The 24271-nt window shown below is 31.9% G+C and overlaps 1 protein-coding gene across 3 annotated transcripts; it reads right to left on the reverse strand.

Annotated features, from left to right (window-relative positions):
• Window positions 1-130: 130 nt before the first annotated feature.
• Window positions 131-23567, reverse strand: Syngr (synaptogyrin). Of its 3 annotated transcripts, none has more exons than XM_036375134.2 (6): window positions 23246-23567; window positions 22243-22470; window positions 9575-9809; window positions 9335-9474; window positions 7637-7817; window positions 131-7421 (listed from the first exon to the last, which is right to left on the reverse strand). In XM_036375134.2, exons 2-6 carry the CDS (start codon window positions 22369-22371, stop codon window positions 7378-7380), a joined length of 729 nt encoding a protein of 242 aa, XP_036231027.1. In that variant the 5' UTR covers window positions 22372-22470; window positions 23246-23567; the 3' UTR covers window positions 131-7377. The 3 variants fall into 3 exon arrangements, with proteins under 3 accessions (XP_036231027.1, XP_036231026.1, XP_036231025.1); XM_036375133.2 differs by having other exon boundaries at window positions 23183-23567; XM_036375132.2 differs by having other exon boundaries at window positions 23176-23567.
• Between the last annotated feature and the right edge of the window lie 704 nt (window positions 23568-24271).

The following is a 24271-nucleotide window of genomic DNA, read 5'->3' on the forward strand; positions in this document are numbered from 1 at the left end:
CATGCAACGAGAAGATTGCAAAAAGTTTTGACTAACTGAATCTGATCTTTGTTTGGTTAATTCCTCTGCATGCTCCTCAAGAGTGCTCTACTCTCTTCCCAAATTCCAAATTTTCTCATTAAAAGTACCGTTATTTTTTTCAATTTCACCAATTTATTTTTTTATATATTCTTTATTCTCGTATATGCAATAATAATATCAACTGAACAAATATAATTTTACAATACTAAAGTATTTATAAATGTATGCGTGAGTACTGGTCATTCAGCGAAAAATTTACAATTTCATATAATTTACTATAATATTTTACGCTCAGTTATATTTTATATTTATTGTATATATAATACATTAATGTATGTATTTTTATGGTGTTTAAAGTTTTCTATTATGTTCATCAGTATTGTTTCTAAATAGTTACTTTGTTTTGGAAATTTCATAGTTGTTATTAGTTCGTTTTTAGTTTTGGGTGAACTTTTTTCGCATTACATTTTCTTTCATAAATATATGTATGTATGTATATTTGATCTAATGTTGGAACGCACATCTACTACAAGTAAATACAAGAAACTACAGTAGTAACTATACATACTTATCTATATAAGTATGCATATATGTATATATGTATATGTAAAACTTAAACTACGATTAGTGTGAAATTATGGCTTCAAATGTGTTTAGACGAAAAAACTAAATGAAGATAACCGAGCTTTACTCCCTCGAAAAATTTATATAGCTTCATATACATATAAAATAAAACAAAATTCCTTAAGGTTTAGAGGAGTTTTTTTATTATTGCGCTAAAATAATTTATGCAATATCGAAATCAGTAAAGTGAACTTGAAAAAAAGACTTATATTTCTTATATACAAGTAGAAATCATTAGAAAAATCTAGAAATTACGAAAAGTCATATAATCAATAAGCTTAGTGAAAGCTAACATATACAAAAATGAAAAAAAAAAAATCAAATATATCGAAAAACTCATAATTTAATGTGTCTTTAGAGCTTTTGTTGTTATGACAGCGAAATCTTTCATCTTTTTTATTATGTATTGCGAAAAATCTTAAAATCAGTAAGCTTTCACGGCTTTATGTTTAGCTTAGTGCGCGCTTTCATATACAAATGTTAAAAAACGTATCAATTATATCGAGAAAAGTCATCAATTTAATGTGCCTTTAGAGCTTTTGTTGTTATGACACTGAAAGATTTCATCTTTTTTATTATGCATTGCGGAAAAAGATGAAAGCTTTAATTTTTTTATTATGTATTGCGAAAAGTCATAAAATCAGTAAGCTTTCGCGGCTTTATGTTTAGCTTAGTAAGCGCTTTCCTATAAAAATGTTAAAAAACAAATCGGAAAAGGTCATTATCTTAATGTGTCTTCACAGCTTTTTAAAAACTAAAAGCTTTTGCGACTTAGCTTTGTGAAAGCTTTCATATAAAAATGTTGAAAAATCTTTCAAATATATCGGAAAAAGCTATCAAATTATGGTGCTTTCACAGCGTTTTCTTTAGGCAAGTGAAAGCTTTAATAATAAATAAAATAATAATATTTGTTATCAGCTTTTTAAAGCTATTATTGCTTCATTACTTTTGCCATAAAAAAGTGTGACATTTTAATAGAATAAAAAATTTGCCTTCATAAGTTTTCTAACTTACTGTATGTCTTCGAAAATTACTTGTTTGATCCATCAAATGCTTAGTTTCTTTTAAAAGTTTACTAAAAAGAGGCTGCCTAGGTTTATCATCGTTGCAGATTTTTATCAAAAAGCTAGTTCTTATACAGATACACGCACATGTTTTCACATTTTTTTCATTATGGTGATCATGAACGAGTTTACGAATTATAAACGTGAAAACTAACACATCCGTAAGAGCTTTCATGCCTAAGCAGTCTGATGAGAAACTGAGCGGTATTACCGAGTAAAGTTTCTGAGACTAACGTATGTAGGCTTTCGATGCTTACTCCTCATAAAAATTAGGCTTGCCTTTTACAAAATATGTGTATTTTAATTCAATTATACCCATTTGCGGAAACTGATAACAATTTCGTTACACAAAGCCTCCAAAAAAAAATCTTTCGTAAGTTCCCAACTCTTTTTTACTAATTATTGTGTATATGCATGTGTATAGGTATAATAACAATAATAATTGTTTGAAGTTCTTATTTTCATATGATAACAGAGTACTGCTGTGTACATTTCTCGGCATATTTACTTAAATTTTTAAAACAATTCTTAGAAAATACTACGCTGTCAATAATGTTATAAACTGTAGAGTAAACAAATATAGTACAAGTAATTTGTATAGTTAAAGTTAGCATCACTGTCATTTTTATCATTATGAAATGAACATATCTTTATCCATACAAGGGGAGCGCAAAAATACTGATCAGTAATGATAAAAATATAATGAGAAATTCATAGAGATTTCGCTGAAAATGAATGCATAAAGAGCTTAAGAGATGAGTATGTGATTCATTCGTATTCGGTTTATGATACCATATATTTATTTTGTAACTGGGAAAGATTCTGTAACTTTCTTTGTACAATTATAGGGTTCTCGCCTAAATAAATTCTTTATTTTCCTATGAAAGACGGAAACACTTTTGCTTAGCTTGTATCTTTAAATATGATTTCAACTGCTTTTTCCATTAGATAGTATTGAAAGTTAATATCAAATTACACTGCACAGCACTCGCTGGGTATTGGATCAAAACAATTTTTTACGAGAGATTGAGGCATAAGTAAAATGTCATAAAAATATCGTATATTGTCATATATCAACAGAAACGCGATAGCACCATCCTTTTAATCTAGTTACTTTCTGTTAGATAATGTCTCAAAGCATTGTTATAAAGAACAAGAGATTTTTTATGATCTTTATACAACGATCGAATCACTCAGTATACTATATATGAGTTTTGTGTGCTCTGAGATAATGTTTCAAGTACAGGTCTTAAAAGGCAAATAATTAGCAGAAACTTCTAAAAATTAGCAGAATCTACTGAAAATATGTTAGATTGGTGAAAATTTAGAACAGTTTAAGAATTTTATATATTTTGTGAAGATCGATTGGTTATAGGTATAATGGCGACACAACAGGTATAAAATTTTAATTCGTTAACGTATAGCGAAAATAATACCGTTTAGGAAATTATAAAGTTATACATATATGTATGTTAATTAAAGAATGATACTCATAAAAATTTAACATGTCTTTTTAAGGAAAAAATTTATCTAAGAAAGGCATTTTTTATTCATAAACGAATTTGGCGTACTTGCGGAGTTAGGTCAGTCTAGAATTTTCAGAAAAAATTTTTTTTTTCGCTTAAAGTAGCTTTAATTGGTAGAATAGTGAAACAATAGTGAATAGTAAAAATTGTTTTTATTTTTCAATCTGGTGTAGTTACTAAGTTTTTGGGATCGACTTTAGCATGTAAAACTTTAAGCACTGTTTTTTTCAAATATGTTTGTTTTACTAAGCGACTGTTATATTCGTAGACTATCGCAAGTATGTACTTGGAATTTTTAACATAGCTTGGTAATAATATTATCTAGTAAAGTAAGCACGGCTTTTTTCTATATTGCAACACTTTTATAAACAATTTACTGCTTTTTCGAAAAAAATTAGTTTTTTACATGTCGTACATATTATATTATAATAAAAAGTTTTCTCTAGATTAAGATTACCGTTTTAAGTTTTTATTTTATATATTGTAGTTGCCTGAAAGTGAGAAATTTAATTCCTTTTTCTTTAATCCCAAAATAAAATGCCAAAGTTAGGCTCTAAACTGGCCTAACCTCTTAAAAAAATACTACCTTTTTATCGTGTGAAAAACAACAACAAAAATTAAATGTTTTTATTTAAGAAATATGTACAAAATATATAATAAGTTAATTAAAATTGTAATGATTAAAATTAATATTTATTAATTAATAAATAGTATAATTAAAAAAAATAATATTTTTTTAAAATAATAATAAACTGTATAAGTAATATATAAATAAAATAAATAATATTTTTCTTAACATACAACTTTTTATAAATAATATAATATTTGCGAACTTAACTATTAAAAACAAAATCGATGTACTAATTTATCTGCTAAAAGCTGCATTCTTTAATATTAGAAATTTTTTAAAATGGTACTGTCATTTAAAAATCAATTAATCTCAACTGACATACTCTAGTCCTGTCGTCGTAAATAATATCAAAATAAATAAATTTTTTAAGACAACGCAATATTTACATATAGATCTGTAGTACTATAGTAAATATACCATGTTAATGAATAATTTAATAAATTGTTTTTAATAATTATTTAATTTAATATATCATATATATTTTTTAATAATCATTAAAATTAGATTCTTATATAAATCAACATTAACTACACAGCAACTTATGCAAAACAATATAATTTTGATAAATATGACTTTTCTACTTTTTCTTTATGAAATGCAGTACTTTAACGGTCATTTACGTTTCAAAGCTATTTTATGTACATATATAAATATTTACATAAATATATATGTATGTATGAACTATGTATAGATAAATGTGTATATAATGGCTTAAATTTGTATGTATAAATATGTATACGACATATGTATGTATTCATGATATAAGTTGTGAATTTTCAATTCTTATTTTGTAAAACTACATTTTGCTTGCTCGTTAGAAGAGTGTCACAACTCGAAAATATCAATCATTATACAAGTATTATATAATAAAATTTTAAATATATTGTAGTTAAAGGTAAAAGGGCTAAAGGAAAAGAGCTATAGGGTATTCTTGTCTAAGAATATTAAAATATTAGTTTGTATGGCAGCTATATGCTATAGTGGTCTGATATCGGCCGTTCCGACAAATGAGCAGCTTCTTGGTGAGAAAAATACGTGCGCAAAATTTCGTTTCGATATCTCAAAAACTGAGAAACAAATTCGCATATATACAGACAGACAGACAGAGAGACGAACATGACTTAATAGACTCAGCTCATCGAGCTGAGCATTTATATATATACTTTATAGGGTTTGTTTTATTTGGCAGACGAACACAAGGATAAAAATAGTGTGGACGAGGATGTAAACTTTACTCCCTCTTACTCCTCATTGTGATTTTTTTATTTTTTGAAAATTTTAATTAAAGTATTGATATTAAATGTACCAAAAGCTTTTTTATCAATTACCAAGAGATGCTCGAAATTCGTGCCGCTAAATTAGAATACCACTAAATTCGTTCGTTTCACCACTACATTGTTCGCTAAATTTGCGCGCCGCTCTCTTGTCAAAATATTGACATGTGAAAGCAGCAACAAAGTATAACAACTCAAATGTCAAAAATGCGTTTACAATATTTGTTGTTAAACAAAATGTAGTTATTGATTGGTTTCCATTGCTAACTACTTGAATTAAAATATATTTTTGACAGAAGCCGTTGTCTTAACCTATCTGTGATAAATGAAAGAGTACTAAAATGTCATTTGACGTGAAAAAAAATGTTTCTTAAACAAAAATTGTATGTTTTCGAAGTTGTGTTAGCGTTTTGAAGTTCCGCCAGCTTTAAAGAGCTGTTATAGTTTGTTCGATACGATACTTCAACGAAATTTTTGACTTTTCGAGTTATGTCACTCGTCTAGTTAACAAGCAATACGTTTTGTATGTAAATATGTCAACGTTTACTTTTTGCTTTTTCTCACATTATCTACTATTTCTTATATTTTGTATACATGAAGGTCGTGTACATAGTTAATGGTATCAGTATAAATACTTTGTTTATATGCAAAGCTTACATAATCAGCCAGGGATTAGCTAACAATTTGTCTCTGCAAAAATATGTGTCTGTATGTATGTACGAGTCGGTGATTGGTTTTAATTAGTGTACTTTTATGCTACGTTTTTTATAACTTTTTTAACAAATATTTTTTTTTCTTCTCATTAAAACAATTCTTTGCTTTTTGTAGTTTGATTTTTGTTTTTGCACTTACGCGAACATTGCTAAAGTTGAAGCCAAAGCATTTTACAACTTTTATGGTTTTTTTTTTTTTGTTGTTTTGCAAATATATTTATATTATGTACTCTTTTTTTTTAATATTTTTACGCGCTACATACAACGATGCACAGCTATTTTAATATTTAAATGCGACACAAAATTCACTTATAAAATTTACGTAATTACAGTTACATAATTACTAACAAATTTTTCGTTATTTATTCAAACTTTGTCATTAATTTGATTTATTTATATTTTTTTAACAAATATGGTACGTACATCCATAGTCGAAAAGGTTTTTTTTTAGAACAATTACAGTAGCCACTCGTTTATGCGAACAAATTTGGGTGAGTTATGCGGTTCCTCAAAGTAGTGAGAAATATATTTAACTACAACATAAGGATGAGTTAATTTTTTTTTATGTAACAAAAAATTTAAAAAAAAATTCTATCTAAAATTTAAATAAAAAAATTTTTATTATTCATTTTTTTAATTATTAAAGTTGAATAAATAAATAAATTTTTAATTATTAAAAAATTTTTTTTTTGTTAAAAATATATAAAAGTTTATTTATGAGTTCATTAAATAAAAGAGATAATATAAAAAATTTAAGTTTTCTTTTAATTAAAAAAAGTTTTCTTTTAATTTTTTAAATTTTTTAGTATATATTTTTCATTTGGGTCCAAACTAAATTTTTCTTTTTAATTTTTTGTCATATTTTAAAAAAACAAAACAACGAAAACAAATCAAGCAAAGTGGCATGAACATTTATATATGTTCAAACAATCGAGTACTTACTGTAATGCCATTTTATTATACAATACACAAACGTTTTTAAGTTCATTCACGACAATTCCATTAGTACTTCAGTTAGTTTTTATACAGCATTTCGAGTACTCGGAACTGACAAATAAAGTCAAAAATCCTTAACTATACTCCTCGAACCTCAAAATAGCATGTTTCATATATCAAATTATTGCAATTTACTGAATTACCAATGGAGCTTGGCGCCTAATTTCACCTCTGAATGTGCGTTGTTTTTGGTTATGAGCAGAGCTTTACAGCTTCTTCATGGCGTTTGTGAGCATATCTGTCTTTTGTCTTTTGTTTAGCAAATATTTTTTATAAAGTTATGTATATTTATTGTATTTTACTATTTCAATATGTTTATGTATTCATGTATGTATATGTTTACTATCGGTGTTTACGGTTCATATTTTTATTTATAAATAAATTTTTTTTTTGTTCTGCTAAATCTGTACAGCGCAAAGCATACTTAACTCACAAATGCCCAATTGTCTGAGCTTTAATGGCGCTCATATTATATATCTTAGCCTATTATAATGCTAATGTTGTACACGTAGTATTAGCTCGCTGACTTTAATAGGTGGGCTGTTGGTATTCCATGCCTTGCTGTTCCATACCTATTTTCAAAAAAAAAAATAAAATAATAATAATAATATGAATCAAAATATTTGCATCAAACGGATGGATATAAGATCAAAACATAACTACGAGTGCGATTTGGCTTAAATTTGGAACCTAGCGTCTACGAGCATGTAGCACACGACATAAAATTTCGGTTGGTATATCTAAATACTAATTGGACCACCCTTAAATATATATATTAATATCTCACCTTGTTGTTGTTGTTGGCCACTAAACGGTGACGTGCTGTATTGATCATTGTCGTTGTCCATGGAGTAGCTTGTGTATGCTTGCTGATGCACTACGTTCGCTGGATCTGTTTCAAAGGCGGATGTGAATTCATCACCGGCGCCGATCAGAAAGCGTTTGTAGGCGAGAAAAGCGCAAAGTGCCTAAATCAATAAAAAAAAAATTAAATATTTGTATACAACATCCATGTAAATACTAGATAAATAAAAGTATAAGTATGAAGTAATATGCGAGAGAGGAACATTTCTCGGGGGAGAATAAAAATAATTTCCCTAACTCGGAAGATATGAAACAGAGCCAGGATTATTCTCATATAGAACCTAGCTTTAAACTACAAATGAAAACAACTGATTTAGGTCAAGGTGGTGGGACTAACCAAATTTCGATATCAAAACAAACTGGACTTAAAAGGTCGATCCTGTGACAAAAACCAATAAGGATCGCACTCGAGCAACTGAAAATGCCGGTTCATCATGATATCTAAATACTCCTTGATTGACGAATTATTGATCGTAAAGACCCTCATAAATCGACAAAACGCTTGAGCCTGTCACAATTTTGTTGCGGCGGCTAATATTAATTCATCAGGTTCGCCGATGGTATAACTGGCGAAATGTTTCAATCTCAGCCTTGCAAAAGCTAAACAATGAAGGAGCATATTAGCACGTCACACTCCTTTATAAAACTCTGACGAATTGCCTGCGGCAAGATATTTAGCCTTATCACATGTACTTCTGTTGGACTATGTCCAGTAAGAACTCCTACGATTGCGGCAAGATGAAACTTATAGATCAGTGGATATCCTGCACTCTATTCTAGGCCAGTAGTATCTCGTAGTCCCACAGACTACTTGAGAATAAGAATGCACTCTATTGCGAGCTTATCGGCTTTGCAGTTTCCAGCAATCTCACTATGATCAGGCACCCAAAAGAGTCTGTTAATGAAGTAGCTTGATGCTACCGACAGTGAGTACAGACTAACTTTGAGTGGATAGTGAGTGAGCTCAATGCTAGTACGGCGGCTGAATGTTTACCTCTCTGAAAGAGGCTACGTTTCGAAGCAACACATCTACTGCTTTGGCTAATGCTAATGGCAGCCACTTCTGCTTAAAATATGCTACAGTGATCCAGTTGTCTGATTACCCCTTCAACCTTTTCCTCTGAAATTCGACCCATCTGTGAAAGAGCTATGAGCGCCTTTTCTCCAGAGACTACGCGCCTTCCACATACCACTCGTCGGTATGTGAGCAGAGACAAAGCACCAAGTGTAGATTCTGCGACGCTTTCAGGAATGAAGTTAGAGAAGCAGAATTTCAGAACATCCCTGTTTGAACGCTTTCACGTACCCAACTACCCTGAGCCTTACAGCGAACTTCTTAACAATACACCTGCCGACTTTTTCCTAATTATTAACCACTTAAACCATCTCTGGTATTTAACTTTCTTTCATCATCGATATTCATAAAGAGGCCTATATATGTGGGTTCCAGTTAATAGCTCGAAAAAGATTTTCAAAACATTTCAAATATTCATAAAAGTCTCCATTTGGGAGATCTAAAAAGCGTAATTACTAATTTTTTACTTATTGATAAGTTAAAAAACAAACTATATAACAAAACTATGGAAAATTGTTTGCAGTTAATTTAATATACTTTACTCACCCACACAAAAATCGAGAAAAATGAGAAAAATATTGCTGCTTCCATATTACTAGAGCCAACACCACCTGGTGGCATAGGCGCAGAGGACCATTGCGACCATAAGTACACGAACGAAATAAAGTACATGAAGGCCCAGAATGCTAAAATAAAGTACAACATTAAAATGGCGATTATTTAATAAAAATCACGTTTGCTTGTTTTGTGTTTTCTCAAAACGAAGTCAAATCAATTCTCACTCACCTGAGAATCCCATATCCGCCATCACATAACGTTTCCTGCTTTTCACCGATGACATACGCTCAAACAGGTACTCACCAACGATGAAGGCCATGGACGCCAGAAAACCGAATACACCGATTGTATTGCCATATTTGCACGCCATGGCATCGCCGTTATACAGACACACCTCCTTGCCATTCTCGTCGGTGCGCCAACCCTCCGATGAAATGCAGCCAAAGACAACGATGGAAAAGAGCTGAAAGCAAAATGAAAAGTGAGAATAGAGAAACACTACTGGTTTATGTGTTTATGTGTGTAAGTTTTTATGTGTTTGTGTGTGTGAACTGTAGAAAAGCGTTAGATGGTACGTGATAATTATTATGTAAGCGCCTGAATGAATTTTCAATTAAAAATTCTCATTAAGTGAGCATAATGTTAATAGATTGGAGAAGAAATGTGACTTTGTGAAATTAATTAACCCTGAAAATTATGTTCATTACTTTAAGCAGGCACTATACACATATATTTATACTTGTAGTATATATAATTGAGCAGATTAAACAAAATTGCATATAATTAATCATGTAATTAGCATTTTTAATAGTTTCTCTGGTTCACAATTTAACAAAATGTATTTCTTTAGTAAAACGGTTTATACATACATATATTATGACAACTTAACCTTCATTAGTGGAAACCAAATGTCATACGCTCGATTGTCCTTAGTGAAACAACTATTGAATATTGACTATTCCTGTCATGTAGCACCTTGACCTATTTCCCCAGCGTTCGTAAATAACACAAACACATTGAAAATTGTTGCAGACAACAGCCACTTCATTGAATACAATTGAAGCCATAGAAATTTATTTTTATTATGCTCAAATGCAATATAAATTTTCATGGTAGAGGTCAAGTTTCGAAAAAAACTTACTATACAAAGATGAAGAGTTATTTTTCGGGTAAAATTTGGAAAGGCAGATCTTAGTAGTAACCTATGTGTTTCCAATGAGATCACGGCTACAAAATTGAGATTGAATCATTGAAAATTTTGAGGAAGTGTTTTGGGGCGTATAATTTATCATAAACAGATGTATTTGAGTGGCACGAGGCATTAAGTGATGGTCGTGAAGTCATCGAAATCTTGGCTTATACGAGTCGGTCTTCTATCTCTGACGATAACAACGAAAAAGTTGATGCTTGAAAATCCTCGTTTTGGCATCAGAGAGATATTAGAGGAACTCAACTTGTTTTATGAATCGACTCAACACATTTTGGTTAATGTTTTGTGTAAGAAAAGACCTGATTATTTTATAAAAACAAATTCGAGTAAAGGTCGCAAAAGAGATGCTTCACAATGTAGCTGGGTATCCTACATTTTTCATATGTATCATTACTGATGACGAGACGTGAGCGTATTCTCAGACATCAAAACTGTCCAACAATCTAGCTAATGGCGCTCCAAAAATGAGCCGCAACCGAGAAAAGCAAATTTCACCGAAGGCAAGTCTATGGAATATTAGGTTAAGCGTTTTGAAGGCGATAACAAAAATCTGTATTAAAATAGGTGTAAATATAGGTTTTTCATTTAACACTATAAGCAAAACTTGAACAGCTAATTTAGAGTGAAATACCGTTTGTTCTACTTCGGTAACATCGTTTTTGGAAGGTGCTTGAGTCGGTTGCGAGTCGAGGATCGGTCAGCTTCTAATGCTTATACGTCAAGTGAATAAAAAGTTTTAAAAATTTCGACAGGCTATGTCACTATCGGAAGATAACAACTAAAAGCGATGATTCCTAAGTACCGTAATTTGAGTCACTTTCTTTTGGCTGTCGCTTTAATTCATAACATGTGGTCAAAAATCGGAAAAATTATTCACTTTCAAGACGTTTATGTTTGCAAATGCTATTTAGAACTTTTCAAAATCAATATATTTTCACAACAATATAACCATTAATTATCAAAAAGTCTGAATTATAAATGCAGTGAAAAGTAGTGTGTAGTAAGATTTTTAATAAGATTAATTAAAAATCAAAATATTTAGCAAGATAATAGAAACAAGAAAAAATGGAATAAGTTCGGACGATAGCAGATGTCACACATTAAGACTCGAATACTGCTCCCCCGACATTTGGATATACCTAACTGAAATATGTCCGCGTTTATATCCGGTCTATAAGGTATATTTTCTGTCACTTCAGCAGCTCAAAAATCTCTTACACAACAAATTATTACATAACCGCCCAGATTTGACAACAAATCACAATTTAAAGTAGTCTCTGCATTGTAAGATTATAAGCGTTCTACCATACAGAAGATATTAATCGAGATAATAATTTTTATAATGGAACGCGAAACAGTAGTATCCTGCTGGCGCCACTTTTAATTAACTAGCAGACAACTAAGCAAAGAAGATTCTCTCTTTGTAAGCTTATATAAGCATAAGTTTCGCATGAATACTCAATGTTATCAACCAAGACCGAGTGTCACTTCAATCAAAGCAACAATATACATAATAATGAATTTTCACACACCAAACAATTAGACGAGTCTTTTAACCACAGTCACGAGCGCGTAGAAGGCGCTAATAAAAGTTTTACGCGCAATTTCCTACATATAAGTATATATAAGGTGTTTTTTTAGAATATTCGAATTTCTTACTTGCATAGGGATAATTGTAACATCAGCTGTCAAAATAATATTCTTTGCCTAGTGACAATTAATTTTCAACAAATACACAGTTGCATTTTTATTGTCCAATCGTCTTCAGCAATGTAGATATTTATTTTTAACTGCTGATAAAACCACCTTATCGGAAATGATGAGAGGTACTGGATTCGACTAGTTTTTAAATGGTATCAGTAATGTAATGTATTGTGTAATTATCGCTTCAAATTTTCGTGTGATTAGACCCCTCTTAACTGTTTTTTACATAAAACACTTTAATTCAAATTATTACGATTGACGAATTGAAAACTAACATCCGGCGCATTATATAAAAAGTGATAAAAAAGAAATAAATTGATTTAACCGACATGCTATATTTTATCGAATTTCTTTTTCAATACCACATGTCACAAATTTTCGTACTAAAAAACCAAAATATAATATTAAAATTTCATACAATTTACTGTAATTTGTTGTAAAATAAAAGCTATGTGCCTATGAAAAAAACACCCTTTATAAGCAACAAAAAAAATTGCATACTGTCACATACTCGGTGTTTGTAACTACAATACTTATTACCCTACTCAGCTATATCTTTTACACGCCCACTAACCAAGCTGTCAAATGGAGTGCCCCTACTATCCACTAACAGCCAGCAGGCTTCATTTTTACGTCACTTTTTTTCTTTTACCACCACTTCTCTTGCCATACGCATAGCCCGCACAATGGCTATTCGTTCTTCCGCTTGTATATTGTCGGCAAAACCGCCGCTGTCGCCTCCATTCTTATCGCCATTGTAATGCGACACAGAGTAATGGTGGTGGAATGTCGCAAAAAATCTTCTGCTCTACTTATTTGTTGCTGCTATTTAGACATGTTTGCTGCAATAAGTAGTAGGAAATAAAGCATGGCAAAGGAAAGGAAACAAGTCAGATATGCATATGTTGAAGAACTACTACTACTAAGATAAGTATATATGTGTGTCAGTATGTATTTATGGATAAATAACTATGGAAAGTGCTCGTGCGGCGATTATTGCTATAAGGCAAGTCATGGTATGCCATTATTGGATGTTTGAATACGGTTGGCAAGGAAACAAAAAAAAGAAAATACATAAAAAATACAAATGCATTAGCATAAAAAGTGAATGCGAACAATGAGCAATAGTACCAGGAAACATGTCAAAAATAGAGGCCAACATAAAAGTGTAAAGATAAAACTGTACTTGCTTTTAGTTATACATGTGTATTAATAGATTTCTATACTTTACTCGCTGTGTTTAAATACCTCTGAAAGTTCTCTCATTTTTTCACATTTTAGAAAGTAAATTTTCTTATACATAAGTCATTTTAGGTTATAGAAGCATTTTTCTCAATTGGAATTGAACTGTGTCTACTACATTTGGGTCTACAAAATCGTAATGGAACAGGTGTTTTTAGGATTATAGCAGGTCAGGAGTAGTCAACTCGGCCGCATGCCTCAAATTTATTTAAGAAATGTTTTCTGTCACTTCCACAGCAGCAAATAAAAAACAAAACAATTGAGTTAAAAAATTAAAAATTACTTTAGATTACTATACACTAGATTTTCAAACGAGCTTTACCAGCTAGGAGAGCAAGTCAGCATCGAAATCAAAAATCCTTCAATATTAGGAGGAAAATTTTACTATGTAAATCTCAAAAATTATGGCTTTTTATTTAAAAAAACGTAGCATAAAATTGAAATAAAACATATACATATGAATATTATTTGTTTTTTTTTGAAAAATTTATTGGTCGCCTTGAAAATCCTTCCGCCTGAATACAACGTTTTGCACGTTCAAGAAGGTTATCGAATGACTTTTTTAGGTCATTTGTCGGTATAGCATTGAGGATGGCGATCGTCGCTTTTTGGATGGCATCAACGTCAGCATAGCGGTTTCCTTTCATGGCCAAATGTAGTTTTCCGAACAAATAAAAATTGGTTGATAATATGAATGCAATTTTTGGTCAAATTGAATGTTGAATTCTGAGATCTTTTTCGTATTGTTTCAGAGTGTGCGGGACAAATCGAGCACAAACCTTTCTGAGGCCCACATTTTCTGTAAAAATACGATAAATCGAAACTGCGGATATTGATATTTCCGATTCCATATATTTAAGCGATGATTTCAGCTCTTTTTTAATGAATTCACGCACAAATTCCGTGTTTTTTCGTTTACAACATCTTTTGGCCGGCCCGAACGTTCGTCGTCTTCCAAGTCCTCCCGTCGCTCTTGAAAACGTTTAAACCACTCGTGAATACGGCTACGGGATAGACAATCATCGCCATAAACTTGTTTCATCATTTGATGAGTTTTGGTAAAAGTTTTACCAAGTTTAAAACAAAACTTAATGTTGTCTTTTTGTTCGATGCTCATTTTCCGACCGACACTACAAATGTAATGTCACATGTAGCGCAATATCTCAGCAGTTATACAAGTCAGCTGTTATATAAATTTATTACGACAACACTGAAGAATACACAATTGAGGGATAACAATTTCAGACAGATGGCGCCACTAGAAGCCACGTTGTTTAAAAACTCCCTTTTGAATTGTGCCTTGTAGTGTATAGAATATAGTTAAATAAAAAAATATTAAGTGAAAGAAATATTAATAAATGAGTTCGTTACTAATTTTTCCAAAAATTGTAATTTTTTGACAATAAATGCCATTTCTCGAATACAAATATACATATCGGAGTATTTCATTTTTTTTTTTAATAGAAGTACGTATCTGCAATACACATTATATGTTGTAGTTTCTAATGCTTTCAACCCCTCTTAACATTTGCCTCCTGTACATACATACAATATGTATGTCATTGCTGCATTTCATTTATCACTTTAAATAATATTGCACTGTCATCGTCTTTGTTGTCGAAACAAACTTAAATTCCCAAACCAGTGTCAATTACACTGAATTGTCCAAAAAATCAATTATGCTTACGAAAACAGCCAAGACACACAAATAAAAATAAATAAAAATAAGATAAAACATATTTCCAATATATCAGAAGTATATAAATATGTATGTATTGTACATGAATATGTGTACATAACATGTCTACAAATACATACTTGTGAAAACTATTGCTATCAATTTAAGTAGGAAACTTCTAGTTTTGCTGGATTGAAAGGAAATATCAATAAACGAACTGTCAAACTTTCAACGTACTTGTAAACAAACCGTGACGTCATTAATGTATTTTTCTGTCAAATGTGCTATAAAAAAGTTAACTGGATGAAACTGTCGTGATATCTTTTTCTATCATTCTACACTTACATATACATATTGTATTTGTAAAGGATAAACTGCAACTGAATTGGAAAGCCAAATTTTGAATTTACTTTTTGAAATGCAATTTCGAACCAACAGTAAAGCAAAAAGTAATTAAAACAAGAAAACAGGGTATAAAAAAATATTTATCTTGATGTTGAACGATCATTTTGTGTGGCTTATATTATTCCGATTAGAACAATTCGTACGGAAATTATAGGGCTGTCTTAGGCAATAGTAAATCAAATAAAGAAGTTTTCTTTACAATAACACTATTTTGAAGTGGTCTGATATCGGCCGTTCCGACAAATAAGCAGCTTCTTGGTGAAAAAAATACGTGTGCAAAATTTCGCATCGATATCTAAAAAACTGAGGGACTAGTAATATAATATATATATATAATATATTATATAACGGCGGGCAGAAAGATGGATATGGCTAATCGACTCAGCTCGTCACACTGACCATTATATATACATATGTATATTTTATAGGGCTCCGACGTTTGCTTCTATGTATTACGAACTTCATGGCAAACTTAATATACCCTGTTCAGAATGATACTGTCAAATTGAATTGAGTTGAAGTATTCTTTATTCCCTCATGTTTAAATAATATTTCTTATATAAAAAGATTTTCAAATTTTTCTTGGCCGGATAAAAATCCAGATTCATCTCGGTTACTTAGACCCGGCTGTCAAGAGAACGGGTAATATAATTGTCATAATATAATATATGGCAGTTAAGAAACAGAAAGATGTTCTATTTGTAGGGAGATCAGAAGAATTTTGTGACTTTGACATTAGTTATACCCAACGTTAATCATATTAAATAAAATTCGGTAATTTGCAGTCTAAGTTATTAAATCTACCAAATTCCTTCCTTTTTCTTTAAGAATATTGTGTTGTAAGTATCATTTTAATCTTCCTCTTTACATTAGTCGCCGAAGCGTATTAATTTCTGTCTGTTTTGGTTCGTAGGGAGATGCTTCGAAAAATTTAGATGGTTCAATTACCGGCAGAATCATTAGAAGTTTATTTCTTAAGGTTTAAATTTAAAATTTAGGGTATCAAAACACTTTTTTCCACAAAATTTTAAATCGATTGCATATAGTTCGATATTACACGAGATAGCGCTTTACTTTTGACAGTATTTTGACTCACATTTCAGCTCTTTGACATATCTGATTCACATCTCAAAATTAAGAAAACATTACGGTATTGCGCAATACAAGATTCACTTTATATTTTAGATTACACTAAAGGATAATATTTATCTATATTATATATATATATATTAATCAGCTTATTTATCTAGTTCTACAGCTATATATATATATTTTTTTTTTTTTGATCTTAGCAATCTACAGGCTTCTCGTTGACACTGTGCAAAATTTAAAAAAAACATACGGATTGCGCCTCTCGTTTAAATAGACGGAAAGTGAGCAATCGTTAAAAATAATATCAATTCTTAGTATCTGTACCAAACCATATGTGCAATAATGAATCATAAACCACTCTTTAATCAAAGTTCAGCGGCAGAAATAAAAGTGCCTGACCGACCACCCACAACATATTGTGGAAAAGACAGAATGACAGCTGCGGCGCCAATGCAAGGCACACACCATAAACCACGGGAATGAATCAACATTTAATAGCGCAGATGAGGGAAAGTCGCCCACACTGACCTAGTTTAAATTAAAAAAAAAAAAAAAGTTCACTTTCCTTACTGCCGCTCGCTGCCCGTCAAGGCCAAGTTTGCGAAGACATGTTAGCTAAATAAATAGTTAGTGCAGTTGAAAGCAGCGAGTGCGAGTTTCCGATGGCAACAGGCTTTGACAGCGTTGGCAAGGCTGCCGGACCGACACTACATATTTGAATTCAATTAAAAGTTAATGCTAAAGCAAGTGAGGATTTTCTCAATAAATAACAGAAACTAAAGTAATAAAAGTGCAGTAAAAGTAGCGTAAAAGAAAGATAAAACACGTTAGTTAAAATAGTATGCCATGCATCCAACAGTTATAAAAACAAAAGTAATGAAAAGTAAAAGCTGTTCGATATTTGTATTATCATACAGCAATACATATAAAAATGTATAGACCTGGAAAGAATATTTTGCCAACAACAAAGAAGTCAGAGTTAGTAAACTACTGCCAACACGAGGCTTGTGTAATAACAACAACAACTGCAATAAAAGCAAAAGTTTGTAAAGTGATGGCTATGAGGCAATGCACAACTGACGCCTACGAGTCATAATCATACCCTACAATGGGTGGCATTTTGGTTAGGGAATATACATACATAGGTCATATTATATATTTTTATATACATATATATGTTTATACGCAGTTTTTTTTTTTACTTTTTGAAATTTATCATGAATGAAGCGAAACTAATGACAAAGGCAAATGTGTTGCATTAAAGGGCCTTGTATGGCCTTGTGCGGGCGAATGAACGAAGAGGCGTGCTGCAGAAGGACATCAAATGATTTATGTAGCCTCATATATACAGCACTTTATACACATAAATGAATGCACACACATATTTTTGATGCATATTAGAAATCAGAATTGACCACAAAAATTCTCATTCATTTAATTAGTGTGCAATTTCAAATTCAATTTTAATATAAATTTTTCCACTAGTCATCATTATTTACATACTTAAAATTTATAAACGCGTGCAAATAATCAAAAAATACTTTTTTTTATCTGAGATGACATTCCATGACCGTATGTATGAAATTCCTGCATGACACTAAGTTCCTGCTGACCATTCGTCCCGTTTTGGCCGAGACAGTCCGGATTCCGAGTTAAACGTCCCAGCCGTCCCGGGCTTAGAAATTAAACAAAATAATGAATTGAATAAAATGGTGTTGATCTTTCATCTATTCAGTGAATTCTAATATGGAAAAAATCGATGACTAAAAAACACTGTCCCAGATTTTGCAGGGACAAATATGGTCACCTAACACTAACCACTACTTTGCCTGCCCTATGAAACACCCTCCTCCCTGTATATGTTCAAAACTCATCGAAACAGCTCGTTTCTTAGACCTTCCATGCGATAATTTCGATAACAATTAAGGGAGTGACCTTCCAAACAAGGTTTACATATCAGCTGATCAAATTTTAACCGGACTAACAAAAAACATATTTTCAGATATTTTAATTCAAATCTATATTATCGCCATCAAAACCTTCTGATCAAATTTGACCCGGACTAACAAAAAACTTTATTTTCACGTAGTTATTTTGATCCAAAACTATATTATTGCGTTAAAATTAGGCTTCTGAACCAACACAGGCATGCCAACGATTAATTAAATTTAATTAAAATTATTTTTATAAATTCAGCGAATTTTGATTATTTCGCTTTCGGCGCATTTTTGAAGCCTTGAACAAAGTCTTAGACAGTTTCGAAATCACATTCATAAACCGTTATAAACAAAATTTAAGGTTAAATTCAACTTAAAAAAACCGCCGCCATTTTGTCAATTTGTGATTTTTATTCGACCATAAGTCATTGCACGGACAACATCTTCTAGTGGGAATTTTTTTCAGGTTGCATTCACGTAGGCGACAGTAATCACTGCAGCATTGGACTACCTATTTCTAGCGCCGTCGAAACTCGAAAATTATTTTACTTTTTCTTCAAACATTTTACTGTTTTCCTAAAATACATTTGTATAGATATACCCTTAAAATCCTATATATGGTATGTGTGCCACCTAAGCATATACTATAGTATTGTGAAACAGTTTTAGCAATATTATAGGTAGCACATTGGCCAACTGTTGGCAGGATATGGCAATGTAGTGACTTCACTGACGTAAGCACAAAATTGAGGGACAAGCAAAAGACTGGGGACTTGGCCACACTTACTTACATACATATTTATGAAATTTATTATATAAGGTCTACATGTATGTAGTTTGTATTTATTAGGTGGGCATATTATGTGCATAAATAGTGCGCTGACAATGTGAATATCAAAGTCACACTCTACTGAAATCATATTGTCAGCACTCTAGTCATGAATATCTGCATATTTATGACATGAAAAAAAGGCAAATATTTGGAATGTGAGAGTTTGTGGAATTTGTACTGATTTTATACGCTTCATTAAATAGTTCTCACGCGAAATTGCAAATATTTTTAAAGCAGTGAAATATAAAACAATTTACTAACTAAAAAAAAAACACAAAAAATCAAATATAAATATATAAAAAAACATTGTAAATAAAAAAATTTAAATTCAATGTTTGAAAATTCAATATATGTATATGTATCTATTTTTTTTTTTTAATATATACAAATTTAAGTATTTACAGTTAACTGCATACCATTGTCGTTGCTTTCACATGTTTAACAAAATTCCATGTACTTTTTGCAGAACTCAAACTTAGCAGGTGGAGAAGGTAGCTGTCGACTCTCAGCGGCTATAAATATCAACACACTTACTGTCGTAACAGTAAATAAGGGTGCGTGACATTATTATGATTTGTGTTAATTACCACAAAAGCGAAAAAAATCTGAAGTAAGCGCTATTGCGCCTGATTTGTATGGTAAGTTGTTAACACAGAAATGTCACATATGTACGTCCCAACCTACCCGAAATGATTTAACTAAGGGGCGATTAATTTAGGGAGCTATAAAAGTGAAGTGGGAAACACTGATATGTAGGGTAAGGAGCACAAATATGGCTACAAACTTCGCAAAGCAAATAGCAATAAGGAATCAAGTATAATAATTTGGTATCACAGAGAGGTACATTTCGAAATCACCCCTCATTGTGGCATTTTTTTCGCGCACATAACTCCGAGGAATATTTATGTGTGGCGAATTCGCTGGAGGCACAGTGAGCGTTTTCACGGATGGAACGAGGCTCAAGGAGAAGGTTGTAGTAGGAGTCTTCTATCGGGAGGCTCAATCAACTTTTGTTTCAGACTGACAGACCAATGTAGTATCTATCAAACAGATGTGGCAACCATCAAGGTAGCAGCAGTTGTACTTCTTCGAAATACCGCTTCTTTTGATGACTTATGCATTCACTTTGATAACAAAGCTGCTATACAGGTCTTGAACTCGTTGACAGTGAGCATAAAGCTAGTCAAGCAGCGCATAAACTCACCAGCAGTAGTATCAAGCTACTTTCATATTAAACTTGTCAGGGTGCCCGGCCACAACGGAATGGTCGGAGACAGTAAAGCCGAAGAGTTTGCAAAGAGTGCAACCTTATCCAAATTCCATTAGGCTGGGAATTAGCAGATGTTATCCTGTTTTCGTGCATCCCGCCACTGAATTTATGGAACCCGCGCAAGCACAGCAAGCGTGGGTCAGCAATCAGCACTTCTGAGGTTGCGAAAGCCTTCTGGCGCAGAGTAGAATATGAAAGGTCTATTGGACTACTAGCTCTTAGCAAGACTCACATCACCGCAATGATAGGTGTTCTAACTGGACACTTTCCCTTTGACACTCAAGCGGTGAGGCTAAAGATTTTAGATAACGCAACTTGTCAATGTTGCAATGAGAAAGATGAGGTGAAAACATCAAGCCACTTTCTCCTTCACTGTCCAGCTTTTGCCAGAGAGTTGAAGCAACTCGTTTGCCATACTAACCCCTAAGTCTTGTGTAGATTAAGATGTCGCTTTCTATTTTATTTCAGATGGTACGAAGTCTTAGAATCACCATAAACCATAGCGGTCGCCTTGAAAAAGATGATTCCAAAGATTGACCCAGAACCGCTGTTTTGTAACAAAATGTCGATATAATTTTTATTTATTCACTCAAATAAATGTTTATGGTATTGTCATCCGCTTGGCTACCGAACTAGTTAAGGAAATACGTAAGTCGCTAAAAACGATACACAGATACACCATGAAATTTCGGAAAGGACTGACAGACGTATCAGGGTGATATGAGATGCCTTAGGGGCACGCAGGATCGCCAAGATCATGTGAAAGAGAGTGGAAGGAAAAGACGCAAGCTTTCTACTCACGCGGTCTCAAAAAGACTGCAGGGCGGTTGTTGGCCTAATCACAGGTCACCACTCACTGTCAACACACCTAGAAAGTGTAGGGAAGTAAGCATGAGAAAGACACTGGAACGCCTCTTCTGCTTATGTCCGACCTTATCTATAAAGCCTGGATATCTATGAGTTGCGCAGTGCAATGGACTGGACGAAGTATCAAAATCTCAAGTCTCTATTAAACTTCGCAAAAAGCGTTAACGTCCTACATGACGTAAACTTCAGCTCGTATTAGTAATGAACCGCCATCTGGCCTTACAAAGGACCAGTAAACTAAGCTAACCAAAATACATGTTCAATAGAGCCTAGAAGAGAGAAATACATTTGCTTTTCTCTTGCTTTCAGAATAAATTATGAAGGTTAAGACTTTTTTCATGACTACAGAGTGGCCTAATCCTTCAGAAATGCATCTACTAGTATAATTTAAGTTAAGTTACTTAAGTAGAGCTGTATATACATACTTATATAGGTTATTATATACTTAGAAAGTAAAATCAGTTTATATATATAAAGCATATGAAGAGCAAAAATTTATTTACTAAATAATGAATTGTATTGACCAAAATTGTATGTGATCTTACTGCCAAATTATCTATAACCAAATGCATATATATTTAGTAGAATATATAAAAAAAAAAATAGTGACAGTGTTTGCATATATATTTGTGTGGATGAGCGTAAAAATGTCAACTTACCCAACAAAATGCGCGTATCACGACTTGCGGTTTCATGGCAAATGTGAGGGGATCAAAGGCGCCACCCGCCTTGCCACCGCCATACGCGCCACCAGCATTCATATTCAGTATTTGAGCTAAGATATCCATTTTTTTAGTATGGAGGTGTGTGTGTGTGTGTTAGCGGGTGGATGGTTTTAGTTGACAAAAACTAACACGACTTTTAAAATTTTATTACTTTGCACAAATCTGGAAAAAAAGCACATGCATATGTATATAAGTATGTAAAAAAAAAATTTAATTAATATGCAACTATTTAGAATTAAAAAAAAACGCAATTGAATGTGTTTATATTTGTTTATTTATTATTATTATTATTAAAATTTTTTTTGTTGGGCAGAAAATTCACAATTTCAATTTTTCCAGTTTTTGATTACAAAACAGCGCGTACACACACATAGACACGCGTACGCTTTTTTCAAACCAGTTTAGAGGACGAACGCACACAGCCAAATACAAATACGATTAGGTGGCAGTGAAGGTGTCTGACACAACGACATTCCAACGCAAGGCGCATATATAACCGTTAGTGTTAATGAAATTAACCTTTCAATAGCATTTAAATATTCACGTAGTAAATGTTACACACACACACGCGCACTTGTATACACGTAATATTTATGTGCATAAATACTTAGCAAGAAATATGTATGTGCGCAAAAAATTCGCAAATTGAAAATTGCGCTTGAAATATTTCGTTTTCACTTGTGTATGTATTTATATTCACGATTATGTATGTATGTATGTATTGAGTTGGTTTGGCGAATTACTGCTTTTTAATAAATTTCCTTAGCCAACACTTAAAAACTAGCAACAACAACAAGTACTTTACATTATATTTATTAATTTTATTTATTTTTATTTATTTATTTTTTCGCTTTTCATTGCACACACCTCACACCTCTGTATGTATTGTAATATTTATAGTAGTCGCGTCGTCGTCGTCGCTCGAACAATTTCTTACACTCTTTGTATGTATACTATGTTTGTTTGTTGCTCGTTTACTCGGTTTGCAGCACAGCTACTAGCCGTGCTATTGCCACAAATAACGGAAACACAAAATGTACTGAAATCGTTGCGCGAGCTTTTCTAACTGTTAACATCTCCTGCAAGTTGTCATATGTAAGCGCACGAAACAGGTATTACGCCAATGTGAGGGTGGGTCTGCAATTCTGTGCATCGGTGGCGCGTGCACACCAGCAAGTGTCAATTTCGTGGTGCGGTTGGTATCACTGATTTGCTGATAAAAATGTGTAAACACATAAAAACATATATGTATAAACAGAAGAAGAAAAAATCAAAAATCAAAAGCTTTTGAAATGTAAAACGCCTTATTCATGCTGGATATCCGGTAGTTACCAAGTTGTTCTATAACAGGTGTATTTTGCGTTTCATAAGTATAATATTATGCTTTGTTTACAACTACAGCTATGTATATATCGATTTCCGTTACTGAACATAAGAATTTAATTATTTAGGTGTATACGCCTAGAAATATGCAACGAAAAATGCATGTGTGCGCAAATTGCTTTTGCATATCAATAGTTTTGCTTCGAACGCATGAAAGTTTAACTTTCTGAAACAGCAGCTTAGGTATTTTGAAAAAAAAAATATTGAATATTAATTTTTATTCAAAACAAAATGTTTCTCTATTTTATTAAATTACGCATACATCAATATGCGAACTTTTTAAGCTTTATCGCCTTGAAGTATTCAAAGAAAATTTTATATTTAATTATTTCGAATTTTTAGTGTGCAATTTTAGTCTCTTGACTTCTGAAAGTCAAATATTTTATTAGAGTTTCTTTTTGAAACAAAAAAATTATACACTTTATGAGTTTTAATACTTATAACTATTGAGTTATTGAGAGAAACAAAGATTTTTCTATTAAAAAAAAAATTTAAAATGTCTATAACAAATGATATAAATTTTTTTTTATTAAATTTTCTATAAAAAAATGATTTTTTACGTATAAAAAATTTTCTATAA

Source organism: Bactrocera oleae, chromosome 4 (genome assembly GCF_042242935.1).
Source record: "Bactrocera oleae isolate idBacOlea1 chromosome 4, idBacOlea1, whole genome shotgun sequence".
Lineage (NCBI taxonomy): Eukaryota > Metazoa > Arthropoda > Insecta > Diptera > Tephritidae > Bactrocera > Bactrocera oleae.

What these genes read in the sequence shown, in the direction of transcription:
- Syngr (XM_036375134.2), bottom strand. Translation starts at nt 22,371, where the DNA reads ATGGATATCTTAGCTCAAATACTGAATATGAATGCTGGTGGCGCGTAT. An exon ending in GGCGGATATGGGATTCTCAG is followed by an intron (nt 9,475 to 9,574) that starts GTGAGTGAGAAT and finishes ACTTTATTTTAG; the next exon opens with CATTCTGGGCCTTCATGTAC. An exon ending in TGGCCAACAACAACAACAAG is followed by an intron (nt 7,422 to 7,636) that starts GTGAGATATTAA and finishes TTTTGAAAATAG; the next exon opens with GTATGGAACAGCAAGGCATG.